This window comes from Rhinoderma darwinii, chromosome 13 (genome assembly GCF_050947455.1).
Source record: "Rhinoderma darwinii isolate aRhiDar2 chromosome 13, aRhiDar2.hap1, whole genome shotgun sequence".
NCBI lineage: Eukaryota > Metazoa > Chordata > Amphibia > Anura > Rhinodermatidae > Rhinoderma > Rhinoderma darwinii.
In genome coordinates, this window is record NC_134699.1 from 65399195 (window position 1) to 65418217 (window position 19023).

The 19023-nt window shown below is 43.2% G+C and overlaps 3 protein-coding genes and 1 long non-coding RNA gene across 8 annotated transcripts in view; 1 reads left to right on the forward strand and 3 right to left on the reverse strand.

The window, feature by feature from the left end:
• Positions 1–19023, reverse strand: part of LOC142666333 (uncharacterized) — a 173976-nt gene that overhangs the window by 98683 nt on the left and 56270 nt on the right. The window lies entirely within an intron of this gene.
• LOC142666330 (E3 ubiquitin/ISG15 ligase TRIM25-like) overlaps positions 4962–19023 on the reverse strand; it is a 70863-nt gene continuing 56801 nt past the window's right edge. The window contains exons 1-2 of one of the 5 annotated variants that reach the window (XM_075846334.1): positions 11193–11256; positions 4962–6612 (exon numbers count right to left, since the gene is read on the reverse strand). In XM_075846334.1, the coding sequence (XP_075702449.1) occupies positions 5013–6581 (1569 nt within the window). In that variant the 5' untranslated portion in view covers positions 6582–6612; positions 11193–11256 and the 3' untranslated portion in view covers positions 4962–5012. The other 4 variants (XM_075846333.1, XM_075846332.1, XM_075846336.1 and 1 more) reach the window with 4 other exon arrangements.
• Positions 12133–15770, reverse strand: LOC142666208 (uncharacterized). The gene is made up of 4 exons (XM_075846189.1): positions 15683–15770; positions 15296–15595; positions 13781–14707; positions 12133–13294 (listed from the first exon to the last, which is right to left on the reverse strand). The coding sequence occupies exons 1-4, from the start codon at positions 15768–15770 to the stop codon at positions 13278–13280; spliced, it is 1332 nt and encodes a 443-aa protein (XP_075702304.1). The 3' UTR covers positions 12133–13277.
• LOC142665819 (uncharacterized) lies at positions 15959–18744 on the forward strand. The gene is made up of 3 exons (XM_075845591.1): positions 15959–15998; positions 16587–17513; positions 18000–18744. The coding sequence occupies exons 2-3, from the start codon at positions 16673–16675 to the stop codon at positions 18014–18016; spliced, it is 858 nt and encodes a 285-aa protein (XP_075701706.1). The 5' UTR covers positions 15959–15998; positions 16587–16672; the 3' UTR covers positions 18017–18744.

Here is a 19023-nt window from a genome sequence, read left to right on the forward strand (position 1 = left end):
TTAATAAGCTGGATTTGATTTGAAGCTTTGGAATAGAAAAACTGATCTCCGACCCATTATATAGATAATATGCACAGAATTTTGGACCCATTAATAAAACGGAGCGAAATGGTGAACATTAAGCTGACTCTTTGGCATCGTAGCGGATAATCGCCAGCGCTTGGCTGTTTAGAAGCCAAGATGATTTTTTGGGGCAGACTGGTCCTAGGAAGGTGGGTGTTCCAGCTCAGAGATCCCACGTCCGGAGCCCAATAAGGGTATGTTCACACGAGGGCGTCCGTAACCGCTGAAATTACGGGGATGTTTCAGCCTGAAAACATCCCCGTAATTTCAGCCGTAACGGCATGTGCAGGCGCTTGAACGCCGCGTCCATTACGGACGTAATTGGCGCTGCTATTCATTGAAGTCAATGAATAACGGCTCCAATTACGCCCAAAGAAGTGACAGGTCACTTCTTTGACGTGGGCGTCTATTTGCGCGCCGTCATTTGACAGCGGCGCGTAAATTACGCCTCGTGTGGACAGACAAACGTCTGCCCATTGCTTTCAATGGGCAGATGTTTGTCAGCGCTATTGAGGCGCTATTTTCGGACGTAAGTCGGGGTAAAAACGCACGAATTACGTCCGTAATTAGTGCGTGTGAACATACCCTAAGAGTTTCCCTACAAGAGCTGAAATATACAATAATCAGAACACAAGATTAACCCTTTAGTGACCAGTCTATTGGACCTGAACTACCTAGCAATTTTGTTCCGTTTTTTCATTATCGCATTTCAAGAGCCATAACTTTTTTATTTTTCCTTTGAAATAGCAGAGAGCTTTTTTTGGGGTACTAGTTGTATTTATTATTGGCACAATAAGTAGATATCAAACAAGTTTGAAAAATTTAACCTTGTTGTAGGGCTGGGCGATCAAATTAATTCGATTAATTCTCACTCAAGGACTCTAAAGAATTGATACACGATTGCATCATGCTGCGGCAGGAAGCTCCGCCACGCTCAGTCACTGCCTGCTCCGCCTTGTTCTGTCTCTGCCTCCCGTAAGTGAACAGCAGTTTCGTTGGGAAGCAGAGACTCATCATATACAGCGATACTACCTTGCTTGCAGATCGCACCACCACCCCCCCCTTGCCAATCGCATCACAACCCCCTTGCCGATCGCCCCACAGGAGCGGAGTCCCCGGCCAAAGCGTCGGCAACCTCTGACCAGGGATTCGGCTCCTAGTGGCAGCTACAATGGTGCTGTGTGGCACTATATTGGGGATGGCACTGACTATATGGGCACTACATGTGGGCACTGTGGCACTACCTACAGGGACATTATGGCACTGCTGTTTTCTGAGGATTAAGACAAAAACCCTGACAAAAAGGAGATCCATCTTTTTGTTTTGTTTTGAACGGCCGTGAAAAAACAGACGGACTGGAAACGGATGAGAATTTGGAGACACTGACATTTGATCAGTTTTTAATGGACATTTTTTTTTTTTTACTGTCGTGTGACTGCAGCCTAAAGTCGTTTAATTTATATTTCCTGACTTGTAAAAAAATTAGATTATAATTTATAACATTTCCATGTGCTGGTCACTAGAGGGAGCAGTTCCAAAAATTGCAGCATGGTCACTGCAGTAACGCAAACGCATTGCTTTATGCTGCAAATTTGGGGTGGACACACTCGCTCTAGTGTCCTCACACATCCCCCCCCCCCCCTCCCTTCTAGTGCCAGGAGAAAGGAAGGGGTTGAATCTTCAAACCTCCTACACTGTGTGCCGTCATTTTCTGAGCGACTGCAGTGTAGGAGGATTAGATACAGTGCTCAGCTGACAGTAGAACACGAACATACACGAACATAATACACACATCACATACACGAACATAAATTACCTGCCGCCGCTCCTATTCCTTCAGCCTTCGCTTCCTTGAACATGTGGCCGGAAGTCGCCATCTTACTGTCCGGCAGAGACTTCCGGTCCACATTAAAATGGCGCCGGATTTCGCTCTGCGAAAGCTTCGTTTTGGTCTGTGTGGGAGCGGCGCATGCGCCTTTCCCACACAGACGGCGTACGATAGTGAAAAAAATGGCAGCCCCCATAGAGAAGTAAAAGTAAGAACAAAGTAAAAAGTACAACATAACACAAATAAAATACAATTTATGTGATCATCAAAAAAAATTTAAAATCATGACACCTTCCCTTTAATAAATACCTAACCAATTTATTTTCTACCGTCTGGATGAAGCAACACTTTTTGAGAGATATATATATATATATAATTTTTTTTAACAGATTTTTTCACATGGATTCTGCTCACACTTCAGACACTATAATGTAATATCGCCCCAGGGTGCCCGCCAGGGCGCTTGCGGGGGGGAAAAAAAATAAATTGAGATTCAAGTCGAAAAACACCCAAAGTGTGGAAATAAAAACCCTATATTTAATTTTTGGGCTAAAACCAGCCAGCCCTACCTTGTGGTATAAATCACATAACTTTATTCTCTGGCTCAGCAGTTCCGGTGATACCAGATTCACAGTTTCTCAGGCTTTACTACTTTTGCACGATACAAACATTGTGTCACCAGATTTCTTGAGCCGCAACATTAGCAGCAGGAGAGCTTATTCGATGGGATGACTTTATTGCATTTTGTTTGTAAAATGTTCACCGTGTGGATTAAATAACGTGTTATTTTGTATAGTTCGGGTCACTACAGAGGCAGCGATACCACTCTGCGTAGCTTTTTTAGTTTTCATAATAGGGAAAATGGTTTTTTTCGTTTTTGTACTTTGGATTTTTTGTTATGACCTTCATTGATCTATTTGTTTACGATTTATCTGGTCCTATTATGGGACTTCACTATGCAATAGTTTTTAAATCATACACTAATTCTTCTGGCAGGGCCCAATAGCCATTTAAAGAGAACCTTTCACCTCCCCATACATGTGCAGCATGTAATGGGGAGGGCATCACAAACCCTGGGCACTTTACATTTTTTTCTACCTCCCACTGTTATTTAGATCTCTGTGCCTCTATATTTGGCGCCCGATATTTAAATAACCCCCTGAACTGTCAACGGGGCGTGTACTGGCAGGGGGGGCGTGTTACTATGGCTGTGACACTGTCCATATCGGATTGGACAGTGTTACAGCAAGAGCGAGGAGAGAGTGCGCACACGCACGCACTCTCTCTTCAGCTTTCAAGATGCCTTCTGTCGAACTGGCAAGGGGGCATGTCTCTGCTACGGACAGTGCACGCACGCCCCAGTTCTTACACTGTCCGTAACAGTGTGGCACCCTTGCCCGTTCGGCAGACAAAGTACTAGACCGATCTCTCACAAGAGGAGATCTGAGCGCGCATGCGCACTCTCCACTCCACAGCTCTTACTGTCCGGAGCAGACATGCCCCCTTGCCAGTTCGGCAGAAGACATCTTGAAAGCTTAAGAGTGAGAGCGTGCACACTCTCTCTCTCTCCTCACTCTTTCTGCAACACAGATTGGACAGTGTCACAACCATAGTAACACTGCCCCTTTCCAGTACACGCCCCGTTGGCAGTTCAGGGGGGTCATTTAAATAGCGGGCGCCAAATAGAACGGCACCGAAATCTAAATAACGGAGGGAGTTTAAAAAAAAAACAACAAAAAAAAAAAAAAACTTAAGTGCCCAGGGTTTGTTCAGCCCTCCCCATTACATGCTGCACATGTAAAGGGAGGTGAAAGGGTCTCTTTAAAGAGGCTCTGTCACCAGATTTTGCAGCCCCTATCTGCTATTGCAGCAGATCGGCGCTGCAATGTAGATTACAGTAACGTTTTTATTTTTAAAAAACAAGCATTTTTGGCCAAGTTATGACCATTTTTGTAGTTATGCAAATGAGGCTTGCAAAAGTCCAAGTGGGTGTGTTTAAAAGTAAAAGTCCAAGTGGGCGTGTATTATGTGCATACATCGGGGCGTGTTTACTACTTTTACTAGCTGGGCGTTAGGAATGGGAGTGTATGATGCTGACGAGAAGTATCATCCACTTCTCTTCACAACGCCCAGCTTCTGGCAGTGCAGACACAGCCGTGTTCTCGAGAGATCACGCTGTGTCGTCACTCACAGGTCCTGCATCGTGTCAGACGAGCGAGGACACATCGGCACCAGAGGCTACAGATGATTCTGCAGCAGCATCGGCGTTTGCAGGTAAGTCGATGTAGCTACTTACCTGCAAATGCTGATGCAGAATCAACTGTAGCCTCTGGTGCCGACACGATGCAGGACCTGGGGCAGGAAGTGAGTGACGTCACAGCGTGATCTCTCGAGAACACGCTGTGTGTCTGCACTGCCAGAAGCTGGGTGGTAACGAAGAGAAGTGGATGATACTTCTCGTCAGCATCATACACTCCCATTCCTAACGCCCAGCTAGTAAATAAGTAAAAACGCCCAGATGTACGCACATAATACACGCCCACTTGGACTTTTGCAAGCCTCATTTGCATAAATACAAAAAATGGTCATAACTTGGCCAAAAATGCTCGTTTTTAAAAAATAAAAACGTTACTGTAATCTACATTGCAGCGCCGATCTGCTGCAACAGCAGATAGGGGCTGCAAAATCTGGTGACAGAGCCTCTTTAAGGTTGGCAAACCTGGCAGCCTTGGTTATGCCTCCTGCTGCTAAGGAAACCATCAGCACCCCACAATCATGCTGCGGAGGGGGTGATCAGGTGACAAAGGGAGCCCCTCCCCCTGAAACCACTTCGATGCCGTGGTCTCTATTGACTGATTAGAGAGTCTGGTATTGGATTTACCCAAAATGGGACACCTGTGCTGAGCTTATGTAAAAATGCGGTGCTGTGACATAAGTACTCTTAATGCCCACAGAAAAAAGGCGCATTGCCAGTCATTAAGGTGTTAATTGTACACACACACACACACACACACACACACACACACACACACACACTCATAATCTAAAGGAAGTAAACTATATGCAAATATAATGGAACGTACAAATTTTATTACCAAATTTAACATCAGTAAATACAGGTTTAGCAAGTTTCCCGAACTCTTAACCAGCCTTTCCCCCCTAAATACAAGACTACACAGAGGGGCTCGGAGAAAGTGGTTTTAAAGGTGTAGAGCTGCTCAATGGGATCACCAAGCTCATAAAAGGAGAGAGTCCCAGCCCAGCTGTCCAGATAAATTCCAAGTCTTGGGACCAAAACCTTCCTTGTCAGTGCGGTTTTCTTCTCGTCATGTCTTACTGAATACTCGTCCTTATAGCGACACAAGCACCAGGACTTCTCGTTGTCCCCAATCCTGGACTTCAGGCTTCTCCTGTCTATACTCGGATAGGTCACTCCTATTCTCCAAATGCTGTTTTCAGAAGTCTCAATTTCCCAGTAATATCTCCCAGGAGAGAAGCTCCCGGTGCTCAACACCTGGTTACAAGCTCGAAACCTCTCTGGATTTTTAGTGAGTTTACGCTTTATTCTGGACCAAGATGCAGTTTTCTTGTCTCTGGACACCACTATATCATTTCCGGCTGTGTCTGCATCCAGTAAGAGGTCTACAGCCTCTGATCCGACATAGAGAGGTTTTGTATTAGTCAGAATATTGTGTAAATCTCTCTGTAATGTCTCCGAAATAAGGATGGGGACAAAATGGTCTACATCAAATTTTTCGTCCAGTCTGTGATGTTCACCGATCGTTCCTTCTGTTTCTATGTTACTGAAATCTTTCATCTCAGACTCTGACACCGGAAAATTGCAAGTCATATTGCAGATCTCCTTTACGCACCCAATCCGATTGGTCACATCATTTTTTCTCACCTCCAGCTGTTTGATAATATTATCGACTGAGGATGAAACTTGCTCCTCCTGCCTCAAGATCTCATTGAGGATGCGCTTCTCCAAGGCAGATAAACTTCTTTTAAGGTCTCCAAACAGGACGGTTGTGTGAAGCATGTAACGGTCTGCAGTGCTCTGCGCTTCTTGTCTGTGGAGCAGAAGGCCCTGGGTGTGATCTACAATGATCTTTCTTTTTAAGATCAGCTTCTCCAGGATTTCTGTCATATTTTGCTTCTCACTGGGCCCAGCTTGTTCTGGCGCCTGATCCCTTCTGTGGGCTCCAGCAGCGCAAAAGACGCAGGTTGCATCTAAGGGACTGATGTAATCCAGGACTTTACTATGGACGAAGCATTTTCTTTTCTGGAAATAAGTTGTAGGTGCAACGAGCACATGTTCAGGTGACTTGCTGTGCGCGCAGAGATGATTAGTACAAAGCGAAGCCTCACATAAGAGGCAGGATTTAGCAGCGGGCACCGGCGTCTCCATACAATAAGTGCAGAAGATGTCGCCTATGGATTGTTCCTGTGAGGTAGACTGAAAGTGTTTGACTATGTTACACAAGGTGGTGGTCTTCAGAGGAGATGGTCTGGATTTAAATCTTTTTCTACAATCGGGGCAGGAATAAGCTCCGGAAGATTCCTGGCTGTCCAGTACTTGTCGAATGCACGAGTCACAGAAACTGTGTCCACACCTCAGCGTTACAGGATCTATGTAAATACTTAGACAGATGGAGCAATTCAGTTCATCTTTCATATCAGAAAATGACATTATGCAAACAGGAGAAAAGTGTCTGGGTTATCTATAAAAAAAAAAAATAAGGAAGACCGGTTACCGAAGAAAATATTAACAATAAGATCTACCAAGGCCTCATGCACACTAACATATTTTTGTCCTCCCGTAAATACGGGTCCTTTGTCAAACGTATTCGACCCGTATTGCACCAGTATTTACGGACCCGTGCCCGTAAATACGGGTCCGGTGTCACCCGTATTTACGGGCAAGTTTTGACTGCAAAATTGCACTGCAGTAAATCGGCAGCCCTTTCTCTCTATCAGTGCAGGATAGAGAGAAGGGACAGCCCTTTCCGCAGAAAAAAAAGTAAAAAGAATTTCATACTTACCGGCCGTTGCCTTGGTGACGCGTCCCTCTCTCGCCATCCAGTCCGACCTCCCTGGATGACACGGCAGTCCATGTGACCGCTGCAGCCTGTTATTGGCTGCAGCCGTCACATGGGCTGAAACGTCATCCCGGAAAGCCGGACTGGAGGAAGAAGCAGGGAGTTCTGGGTAAGTATGAACGTCTTTTTTTTTTTTTTTTTTTTACAGCTTTATCTATATTGTGATCGGTAGTCACTGTCCAGGGTGCTGAAAGAGTTACGGCCGATCGCTTAACTCTTTCAGCACCCTGGACAGTGACTATTTACTGACATCGCCTAGCAACGCTCCCGTAATTACTGGTGTACACATCCTTAATTACGGGAGTCCCATAGACTTCTATGGGCCTGCCCGTGCCGTAATTACGGCCTAAAATAGGACATGTTCTATATTTTTTAACGGCCCGGGCACCTTCCCGTAAGCATACGGGGAGGTACCTGTGGCCAATTGAAGTCTATGGGCCCGTAATTATGGGTGTTTGGCTATGTTCACACCAGTGTGTGCCATTCCGTTCTGTCACAGGAGAAGAACAAGAGAAAAAGTGGAAGCGCCAGTCCCCTTGCACCACGAACACCAGTGGTGGCCGACAGAAGCCATTGACTTTAATGGGTTCCCATCAGGGTGTCCATGGTTTTACGGGAAATAGCGCAACACTGCACTATTTCCGGTATTCTCGGCTGGATCTGCGACGGAAACCGCTGGCAGAGTCTCCAACGCAGATGTGAACGAGGCCTTAGTCTTTCAGTATATCCACCAAAGACCCCCTGAGATCTAATCTATGATTAATACACTGCAGTAGTGGGGATACATAAGAATTACCATACAATCTGCATTCGATAATCTAGAACATTTCATAGCTTGGCACACAGAACCGCAATATTTAAGCCCTCCTCGACATCTGCCGTATATATATGGTGCAGGTCGGTTGGGCAAGTATGGAGCAGGCTCACAGGCGGAGTCCGTCCCATAGAACGAGCGTGTCGGCTGTCTGCTGGCAATATACTGTGTGGAGGGCAGTTATAGGGGCATTATACTGTGTGGAGGGCAGTTATAGGGGCATTATACTGTGTGGAGGGCAGTTATAGGGGCATTATACTGTGTGGAGGGCAGTTATAGGGGCATTATACTGTGTGGAGGGCAGTTATAGGGGCATTATACTGTGTGGAGGGCAGTTATAGGGGCATTATACTGTGTGGAGGGCAGTTATAGGGGCATTATACTGTGTGGAGGGCAGTTATAGGGGCATTATACTGTGTGGAGGGCAGTTATAGGGGCATTATACTGTGTGGAGGGCAGTTATAGGGGCATTATCCTGTGTGGAGGGCAGTTATAGGGGCATTATCCTGTGTGGTGGGCAGTTATAGGGGCATTATACTGTGTGGAGGGCAGTTATAGGGGCATTATACTGTGTGGAGGGCAGTTATAGGGGCATTATACTGTGTGGAGGGCAGTTATAGGGGCATTATCCTGTGTGGTGGGCAGTTATAGGGGCATTATCCTGTGTGGAGGGCAGTTATAGGGGCATTATACTGTGTGGAGGGCAGTTATAGGGGCATTATACTGTGTGGAGGGCAGTTATAGGGGCATTATCCTGTGTGGTGGGCAGTTATAGGGGCATTATACTGTGTGGAGGGCAGTTATAGGGGCATTATCCTGTGTGGTGGGCAGTTATAGGGGCATTATACTGTGTGGAGGGCAGTTATAGGGGCATTATACTGTGTGGAGGGCAGTTATAGGGGCATTATACTGTGTGGAGGGCAGTTATAGGGGCATTATACTGTGTGGAGGGCAGTTATAGGGGCATTATCCTGTGTGGTGGGCAGTTATAGGGGCATTATCCTGTGTGGAGGGCAGTTATAGGGGCATTATACTGTGTGGAGGGCAGTTATAGGGGCATTATACTGTGTGGAGGGCAGTTATAGGGGCATTATCCTGTGTGGTGGGCAGTTATAGGGGCATTATACTGTGTGGAGGGCAGTTATAGGGGCATTATCCTGTGTGGTGGGCAGTTATAGGGGCATTATACTGTGTGGAGGGCAGTTATAGGGGCATTATACTGTGTGGAGGGCAGTTATAGGGGCATTATACTGTGTGGAGGGCAGTTATAGGGGCATTATACTGTGTGGAGGGCAGTTATAGGGGCATTATACTGTGTGGAGGGCAGTTATAGGGGCATTATACTGTGTGGAGGGCAGTTATAGGGGCATTATACTGTGTGGAGGGCAGTTATAGGGGCATTATACTGTGTGGAGGGCAGTTATAGGGGCATTATACTGTGTGGAGGGCAGTTATAGGGGCATTATACTGTGTGGAGGGCAGTTATAGGAGCATTATCCTGTGTGGTGGGCAGTTATAGGGGCATTATACTGTGTGGAGGGCAGTTATAGGGGCATTATACTGTGTGGAGGGCAGTTATAGGAGCATTATCCTGTGTGGTGGGCAGTTATAGGGGCATTATACTGTGTGGAGGGCAGTTATAGGGGCATTATACTGTGTGGAGGGCAGTTATAGGGGCATTATACTGTGTGGAGGGCAGTTATAGGGGCATTATACGGTGTGGAGGGCAGTTATAGGGGCATTATCCTTTGTAGGGGCATCTGGGGGACATTATACTTTGTGAAGGACAGTTCTACTGAGGGGGCAGCTATAGGGGCATTATAACTTGTGGCAGCAGCTATAGGGGCATTAAACAGTGTGGGGAGCACTATGGGGCATTATACTGTGATGGGGCAGTGTCAGGGGGCATATTATGTACAGTAGTATATAGAAGGTTCAGGGGATAAATATTAGTTCAGTGGCGTGGCATACAAAAAGGTGTCTGGCCAAAATAATCGTAATCGAGGTTACATGTTCAGATCTGCCTGATGCGCACGACCGTAAAAAAAAAAATCTGTAACAGTCCGCAATTACAGACCCGCCCCGTTCTATTGGCCGCGGACACCTTTCATACTGCTACGGATAGGTACCAGTGCCGTAGAACCATGCCGGGCATTACGGAGCATTTCCTACTTCTCGTTTTTTTACGGGCCGTGCTCCTATACAAAGTATGGGAGCACGGAATGAAAATTCAGCCGTCGGTGGTCGTGCCAGGGCCGTTATGGGCACGGCCGCGTGAATGATGCCTTAAAATCGTGATTTGGATTGAAGTCCTGATCGCCAGCTCGACACCAAATGTTATGGGGTCTATTCACATGGTGCTGACATCACATTTTTTGGCTGTGATTTATGTGACCACTCAGTGCGACCAGAACATCAGAAACTTTACACCTCAAAAGTTTCATTTTTTTGGGGAAAAAAAAACCAGGCGAGGATAAAATGCGCCAAGTTCATTGAAGAGGTCTGCAAATTATTGGTGTACACGCCATGAGGTGAGAAACGCGTGTAACACGCCTGGCAGATTGCGCCAAAAAATCTACCACACGCAGCATTTTTTATAGTATCATTTTTGGAGACGAAGGAAGTCGGCGCTGGTCGGAAGTCCGTACACAGCTCTAGTTACCTTCTAAAAACGCTTAGGCTTCATTCACACACGCAGTTTTTGGAGCAAACACCAGGTAATTCTCAGTCTACTTCCACAATGGCGTCATGGCTTCCGTTTATCCAAATCGCGCCACCAATAGACCCTACTGACTTACGACAATGTCCGGCAGGGTTTCACAATTCAGACGCCATGAATAGAGCTGAAAGCTGCGCCATTCTTGGCATCAAAAGTGATGAGATCTCCTAAACGCAAAACTGCGCATGCGATTACCATATCCATTGCGCCCCATTCACCTGGCGTATGCTAAGCAGGTTCCCTTTTGACATACGCCATGACGATATGTGGGCTCACCTGTTTTCCCGCGTTTTAGACTGCGCTATTCTATGAAGGGGGATACAGTAAATGACATACCACCCGGTTTACCATTTTTTTTTTTACTATGGATCGCGTATATACGTTGCAGCGAACCCTCTGAGGTAGATGTTGGAAAATCCTTCCGTCGTTTACCTCAGAAAAGTCGACACGGCGCGAACAAAGCGTAAAAAATGGCAGCACGTAGTTTCCTCATTTTCAACTGTAAAGACGTATGAAAAATCAGTGAGGTATTCCCTCAGAGCTCCACTGTAAATAGTTCACACTAATACGATAAATATAAAGTACAGCCGTATAGATAACGCGGCGCTCATGTCCTTCATATACACGCACATCACCTCACAGGGAGAAAGCGGCGACACCCGCCATTACCTGCCCCTCTCACAGCGCAGCAAAACCAACGTTTCGGATTGGCTGTTTCCCTGCAGCACGAAAGCGCGCCAACGGCGATATATCCCTTCTGATTGGTTAGTGGTCTCCCGTCATACAGGTTTCTGATAGGCTGCATGTACTCTGCGGGGAGAACACATCAGCGATGTCTGGGAGTTGTAGTTCAGGAGCGTCCCTGCGCGATATATAGTCGGGTCCCCCATAAAAGTGTCAATCAGAACTGCCCCTTATAGGATTCAAAGAACTGCATATAAAGTTATAAACGACATCTAGTCAGGCAGATCTCCCTCCATATAGAATACCAGGCAGCAGTCCTTCATATACAGCACAACCCAGAATTCTATATACATATTAGCAGAGTTCTCCTATATAAAGTACCAGCCAGAGTTCTCCCATATACTGTATATATACACACACTAGTACCAGCCAGAGTTCTCCCATATACTGTAATATATACACACTAGTACCAGCCAGAGTTCTCCCATATACTATATATATATATATATATATATATATATATATATATACATACATATACACACACACTAGTACCAGCCAGAGTTCTCCCATATACTGTATATATACACACTTGTACCAGCCAGAGTTCTCCCATATACTGTATATATACACACACACACACACACACACACACACACTAGTACCAGCCAGAGTTCTCCCATATACTGTATATATACACACACACTAGTACCAGCCAGAGTTCTCCCATATACTGTATATATACACACACACTAGTACCAGCCAGAGTTCTCCCATATACTGTATATATACACACACTAGTACCAGCCAGAGTTCTCCCATATACTGTATATATACACACACTAGTACCAGCCAGAGTTCTCCCATATACTGTATATATATATAAAGCAAAACAAATGGGTATGTATAAGGCAACGGGTATAACTTTCAAAGAATAACCATATGAGTATACAAAATAACCGTTTATTGAATACCAAAACACTACATAGAAGTTAAAAACATTTAAAATAGCATATGATATGCCATATACAAATCACTGAAGGAGGAATACCACCCTGATAAGTGGCTAGCAAATAGCTACCTCCTTACACTCACCTAAACCCCCAGAGCAGACATGCAATGCATTAATCTTGAAAAGAGTGTGTAAAAATGTTGCATCAGTTAGGCATCAGATCAGCATGTCCTATATCTCAGGCTATATGGGGGAAAATAGGGGAAAGAAACCCCACGCGTATCGCCACAAAGTGGCTTCCTCAGGGGTAAGTTTGCATGTGAACATTTAGTGTCTTTATGTAGAACAGCAAATGGAAAAAGTAATCAAAAGTGCAATGGCCTGCACCTGTGGACACACCTACCCCAACCTCCACGAGTGAGCTGGTGAGATAACCCAGCTGCCCTATTGCCGTGACGCTCTGCGCATGCGCCGAAGCCGCCACCATGTGCACCTGATGACGGACCCGGCGCACGCGCAGTACACCCAGCAGGACTGCAATCGCCATGTAAATCAAGGCGAGTGGTTACTTAGTATGCGCACGCGCCGGCCCGCAACCATGATATCATGATGCAGTGAGCCGCGCGCGCGCACAACCAGGTCACCGGGAGGGGAGGAAAGGCATGGGAAAAAAAGGAGGGCTGGGAGGTTGGAAAGCCAACATGTATTGACAGCTATGGATAAGTCGCTACAAACTATCATACCCCATAACAACGGGTTACTATAATAAACATATAGGTTATCACATGTCAATGTGTTGGAACTTAGTCCAAGTTAGTTATCGAGTAATTGTGCATAAATATTAAGCGTTCAATCTTCTAGGCATAATGATGAATACATCATGCTAATTACCTTTTATGCCAATATGTTGTTTATTTAATTTTACACAATTGAGGAGTATGATACATTTTCTAATGAAGAAAACAGTTTAACCAGAATTTGGACAATATATATGTGTAGAAAATATACGAGAGTGGGTATCAGATTATAATACAATATATTCTTTTTCTTTCTCTTTGTTTTTTCCTCTTCTGTGTCCATATGTTCTCATATGATGCTCAACACCTCAGAACCGATCACTATACATAGATATGATCTAGAAGGAGAAAACATACTTAATAATTGATCTCAGACCTATGGCTTCAAGATGAACTACTATATCTGTCATATAACAATGCCAATAAATGACGTGCTATGTGATAATAATAAAATAAACATTAGTGACTTAGATCATTTAGAACGTGAAAAATAAATGAGGGAAAGGATATAAGAATTATTATGTGAAATGTAAGAGACCTGAATAAATCATAATAAATATGAAGGTCATAATAAATGTGAACGAAAATATGTGATCTGTGCAAATAGAACATAAGAAAAATCTATATGTAAAAATGAAAAATGACTCGTTATGTTTTATAGAAACCGGTAAATAGTAGTTCTTCATTTATGCCCCTAGGGGACATGCATTTTACATTGAAGATCCACCTTGCTTCATGTTGCAGAAGTCTGGGGACTATATTGCCCCCTCTAATGTTTGTCTGTATGTGTTCCAGACCGGTCACTTTAAGACAAGAAGTCTTACCTTTGTGTACTTGTAAAAAGTGTGAAGCCACCGAGGTCAGAATCTTGTTTTGTTTAATATCTCTTTCTGCCAATCTGATGGTTGATAGGTGATGTTGTATTCGTTTTCGTAGTTCTTGACTTGTCTGACCTATATAAACCTTGGGACAAGAACAGGTTATCGCATAAATGATATTTTTAGTTCGACAGTTAATGTATGACTTAAGTGGGTATTGCTTTTTGTCAACTGGATCTGTGAAAGTGTCACTAGATTCAACAAATTGACATATATTGCAATCCCCACATGCATATGAACCTATAAGTTTAGTTCCTCTACCTAGTCGTGTCGTCGGTCTTGAAAAATGACTTCTTGTTACCCTGTCCCCAAGATTGCGGGCTCTTCTTGCTGTTAGGAGAGGTCTCTCGGTTATGTGTGGTATAAGTTTGGGTTCACATAATAGAATGTTCCAATTTCTATTTAATATTTTGGTGATATCTTGCCATTGACTGTTATAGGCTGTTATGATCCTTGGCTTGTTGTCTTTTATCCGATGTTTGGGTGTGAATGTCTGGATTCTATTGCTCTTTGCTGCTTTTGAAAAAGCTTTCGAAATAACTTTTTGTGGATATCCTCTTGATTTAAATCTTTCACTTAGATCCTTTGCATGAAATTTAAAATCTTGTTCCTCGCTACAGTTTCTCCTAATCCTCAGGAATTGTCCTGTTGGAATACCATTTTTCAAGTGTGGAGGGTGAAAACTTTGGTAATGGAGCAGATTATTAGTAGCTGTTTCTTTACGGTACAGTGTGGTCTTTACTTGAGGTCCGTGCATTTTGATTTTTAAGTCGAGGAACTCAACCATTTCCTTTGAAATTTTGGCAGTGAGGCGTATATTCCATGGATTCTCATTAAGTTCTTCAATGAATGACCCGCATTCTTCTGCTGTCCCTGTCCAAAAAATGAGAATGTCATCTATATATCTTTGCCATTTAATGACATGCTGTTGAAAACTTATAGATGAATATACGTATGTCTCCTCCCACCAACCTAAAAAAAGGTTAGCGTAGGAGGGAGCACAACGTGCCCCCATAGCTGTGCCAGAAACTTGGCGATAAAATTTCCTATCAAACACAAAATAATTGTGTCCAAGGACAAATTCAAGAAGATCAAGCAAAAAGGAATCATGCTGTCTGTTAGATGCCGTCTGCTGATTAAGGTGATGCATAACTGCTCTCAGTCCCAAATGATGCCTAATGTTAGTATACAGGGATTCTACATCCAAGGATATAACCAGGGTGCCAAGGGGAACCTCCAAGTCATTCAATTGTTCTATAAGATGCATAGAATCCCTAGTATAGGATTTGAGTTGTAGTACCATGGGCTGTAAAAAATAATCTATATAAGTGCAGGCCTTTTCACAAAGGCTACCTATACCAGCTACAATTGGTCTACCTGGAGGATTAGTCAAAGATTTATGCACCTTGGGCACCAAATAAAATGTTGGTATAATAGGTTTCTCTGTTTTTAGATACTTACATTCATTGTTATTGATGGTACCATAATGGGATGCTGCATCAATAAGTAAATCCAATTTTTTCTTAAAGGTATCAGTTGGGTCAGATGGTAAAACCTGGTAAAAAGATGTATTAGTTAGTTGTTTTAACGCTTCCTGGGTATATTGTTCCGTACCCCACAACACAATATTACCTCCTTTATCTGCTTCTTTGATGACAAATGTGTCATTTTCACTCAAAGAGGATAAAGCTAATCTCTCAGGTTTTGTGAGGTTGTCCCGTTGATGTTTAGATATGTCCAAGTCCTGAATATCCTTAGACACTAGTTCAAAAAAAATTTGTATTGGTGGACATAGCTTAAAAGACGGAGTCTTTTGTGAGGGGGTTTTATAGGGAAATTTAAACTTACCTAGTTCTTCATTGCTCTCATTCTCTTTGAGTAGATCCAAAAGATCTCGGAATACTTGTCTATCCTCCTCCGGTAAGGTGTCAATCATGGAGGGTTGATGATATAATATTTTAAACATGAGTTGTCTACAAAATAAATAGACATCCTTAGTTAGTTCGAATTTATCTAGCCTTCTCGTGGGCGAAAAAGTGAGTCCTTTTTCTAGAACTGACCTTTCCAAAGGTGTTAGTGCATATGAGGTGAGGTTGATAATTTGTAATTGTTGTGTTACTTATTGATGCAGCATCCCATTATGGTACCATCAATAACAATGAATGTAAGTATCTAAAAACAGAGAAACCTATTATACCAACATTTTATTTGGTGCCCAAGGTGCATAAATCTTTGACTAATCCTCCAGGTAGACCAATTGTAGCTGGTATAGGTAGCCTTTGTGAAAAGGCCTGCACTTATATAGATTATTTTTTACAGCCCATGGTACTACAACTCAAATCCTATACTAGGGATTCTATGCATCTTATAGAACAATTGAATGACTTGGAGGTTCCCCTTGGCACCCTGGTTATATCCTTGGATGTAGAATCCCTGTATACTAACATTAGGCATCATTTGGGACTGAGAGCAGTTATGCATCACCTTAATCAGCAGACGGCATCTAACAGACAGCATGATTCCTTTTTGCTTGATCTTCTTGAATTTGTCCTTGGACACAATTATTTTGTGTTTGATAGGAAATTTTATCGCCAAGTTTCTGGCACAGCTATGGGGGCACGTTGTGCTCCCTCCTACGCTAACCTTTTTTTAGGTTGGTGGGAGGAGACATACGTATATTCATCTATAAGTTTTCAACAGCATGTCATTAAATGGCAAAGATATATAGATGACATTCTCATTTTTTGGACAGGGACAGCAGAAGAATGCGGGTCATTCATTGAAGAACTTAATGAGAATCCATGGAATATACGCCTCACTGCCAAAATTTCAAAGGAAATGGTTGAGTTCCTCGACTTAAAAATCAAAATGCACGGACCTCAAGTAAAGACCACACTGTACCGTAAAGAAACAGCTACTAATAATCTGCTCCATTACCAAAGTTTTCACCCTCCACACTTGAAAAATGGTATTCCAACAGGACAATTCCTGAGGATTAGGAGAAACTGTAGCGAGGAACAAGATTTTAAATTTCATGCAAAGGATCTAAGTGAAAGATTTAAATCAAGAGGATATCCACAAAAAGTTATTTCGAAAGCTTTTTCAAAAGCAGCAAAGAGCAATAGAATCCAGACATTCACACCCAAACATCGGATAAAAGACAACAAGCCAAGGATCATAACAGCCTATAACAGTCAATGGCAAGATATCACCAAAATATTAAATAGAAATTGGAACATTCTATTATGTGAACCCAAACTTATACCACACATAACCGAGAGACCTCTCCTAACAGCAAGAAGAGCCCGCAATCTTGGGGACAGGGTAACAAGAAGTCATTTTTCAAGACCGACGACACGACTAGGTAGAGGAACTAAACTTATAGGTTCATATGCATGTGGGGATTGCAATATATGTCAATTTGTTGAATCTAGTGACACTTTCACAGATCCAGTTGACAAAAAGCAATACCCACTTAAGTCATACATTAACTGTCGAACTAAAAATATCATTTATGCGATAACCTGTTCTTGTCCCAAGGTTTATATAGGTCAGACAAGTCAAGAACTACGAAAACGAATACAACATCACCTATCAACCATCAGATTGGCAGAAAGAGATATTAAACAAAACAAGATTCTGACCTCGGTGGCTTCACACTTTTTACAAGTACACAAAGGTAAGACTTCTTGTCTTAAAGTGACCGGTCTGGAACACATACAGACAAACATTAGAGGGGGCAATATAGTCCCCAGACTTCTGCAACATGAAGCAAGGTGGATCTTCAATGTAAAATGCATGTCCCCTAGGGGCATAAATGAAGAACTACTATTTACCGGTTTCTATAAAACATAACGAGTCATTTTTCATTTTTACATATAGATTTTTCTTATGTTCTATTTGCACAGATCACATATTTTCGTTCACATTTATTATGACCTTCATATTTATTATGATTTATTCAGGTCTCTTACATTTCACATAATAATTCTTATATCCTTTCCCTCATTTATTTTTCACGTTCTAAATGATCTAAGTCACTAATGTTTATTTTATTATTATCACATAGCACGTCATTTATTGGCATTGTTATATGACAGATATAGTAGTTCATCTTGAAGCCATAGGTCTGAGATCAATTATTAAGTATGTTTTCTCCTTCTAGATCATATCTATGTATAGTGATCGGTTCTGAGGTGTTGAGCATCATATGAGAACATATGGACACAGAAGAGGAAAAAACAAAGAGAAAGAAAAAGAATATATTGTATTATAATCTGATACCCACTCTCGTATATTTTCTACACATATATATTGTCCAAATTCTGGTTAAACTGTTTTCTTCATTAGAAAATGTATCATACTCCTCAATTGTGTAAAATTAAATAAACAACATATTGGCATAAAAGGTAATTAGCATGATGTATTCATCATTATGCCTAGAAGATTGAACGCTTAATATTTATGCACAATTACTCGATAACTAACTTGGACTAAGTTCCAACACATTGACATGTGATAACCTATATGTTTATTATAGTAACCCGTTGTTATGGGGTATGATAGTTTGTAGCGACTTATCCATAGCTGTCAATACATGTTGGCTTTCCAACCTCCCAGCCCTCCTTTTTTTCCCATGCCTTTCCTCCCCTCCCGGTGACCTGGTTGTGCGCGCGCGCGGCTCACTGCATCATGATATCATGGTTGCGGGCCGGCGCGTGCGCATACTAAGTAACCACTCGCCTTGATTTACATGGCGATTGCAGTCCTGCTGGGTGTACTGCGCGTGCGCCGGGTCCGTCATCAGGTGCACATGGTGGCGGCTTCGGCGCATGCGCAGAGCGTCACGGCAATAGGGCAGCTGGGTTATCTCACCAGCTCACTCGTGGAGGTTGGGGTAGGTGTGTCCACAGGTGCAGGCCATTGCACTTTTGATTACTTTTTCCATTTGCTGTTCTACATAAAGACACTAAATGTTCACATGCAAACTTACCCCTGAGGAAGCCACTCTGTGGCGATACGCGTGGGGTTTCTTTCCCCTATTTTCCCCCATATAGCCTGAGATATAGGACATGCTGATCTGATGCCTAACTGATGCAACATTTTTACACATTCTTTTCAAGATTAATGCATTGCATGTCTGCTCTGGGGGTTTAGGTGAGTGTAAGGAGGTAGCTATTTGCTAGCCA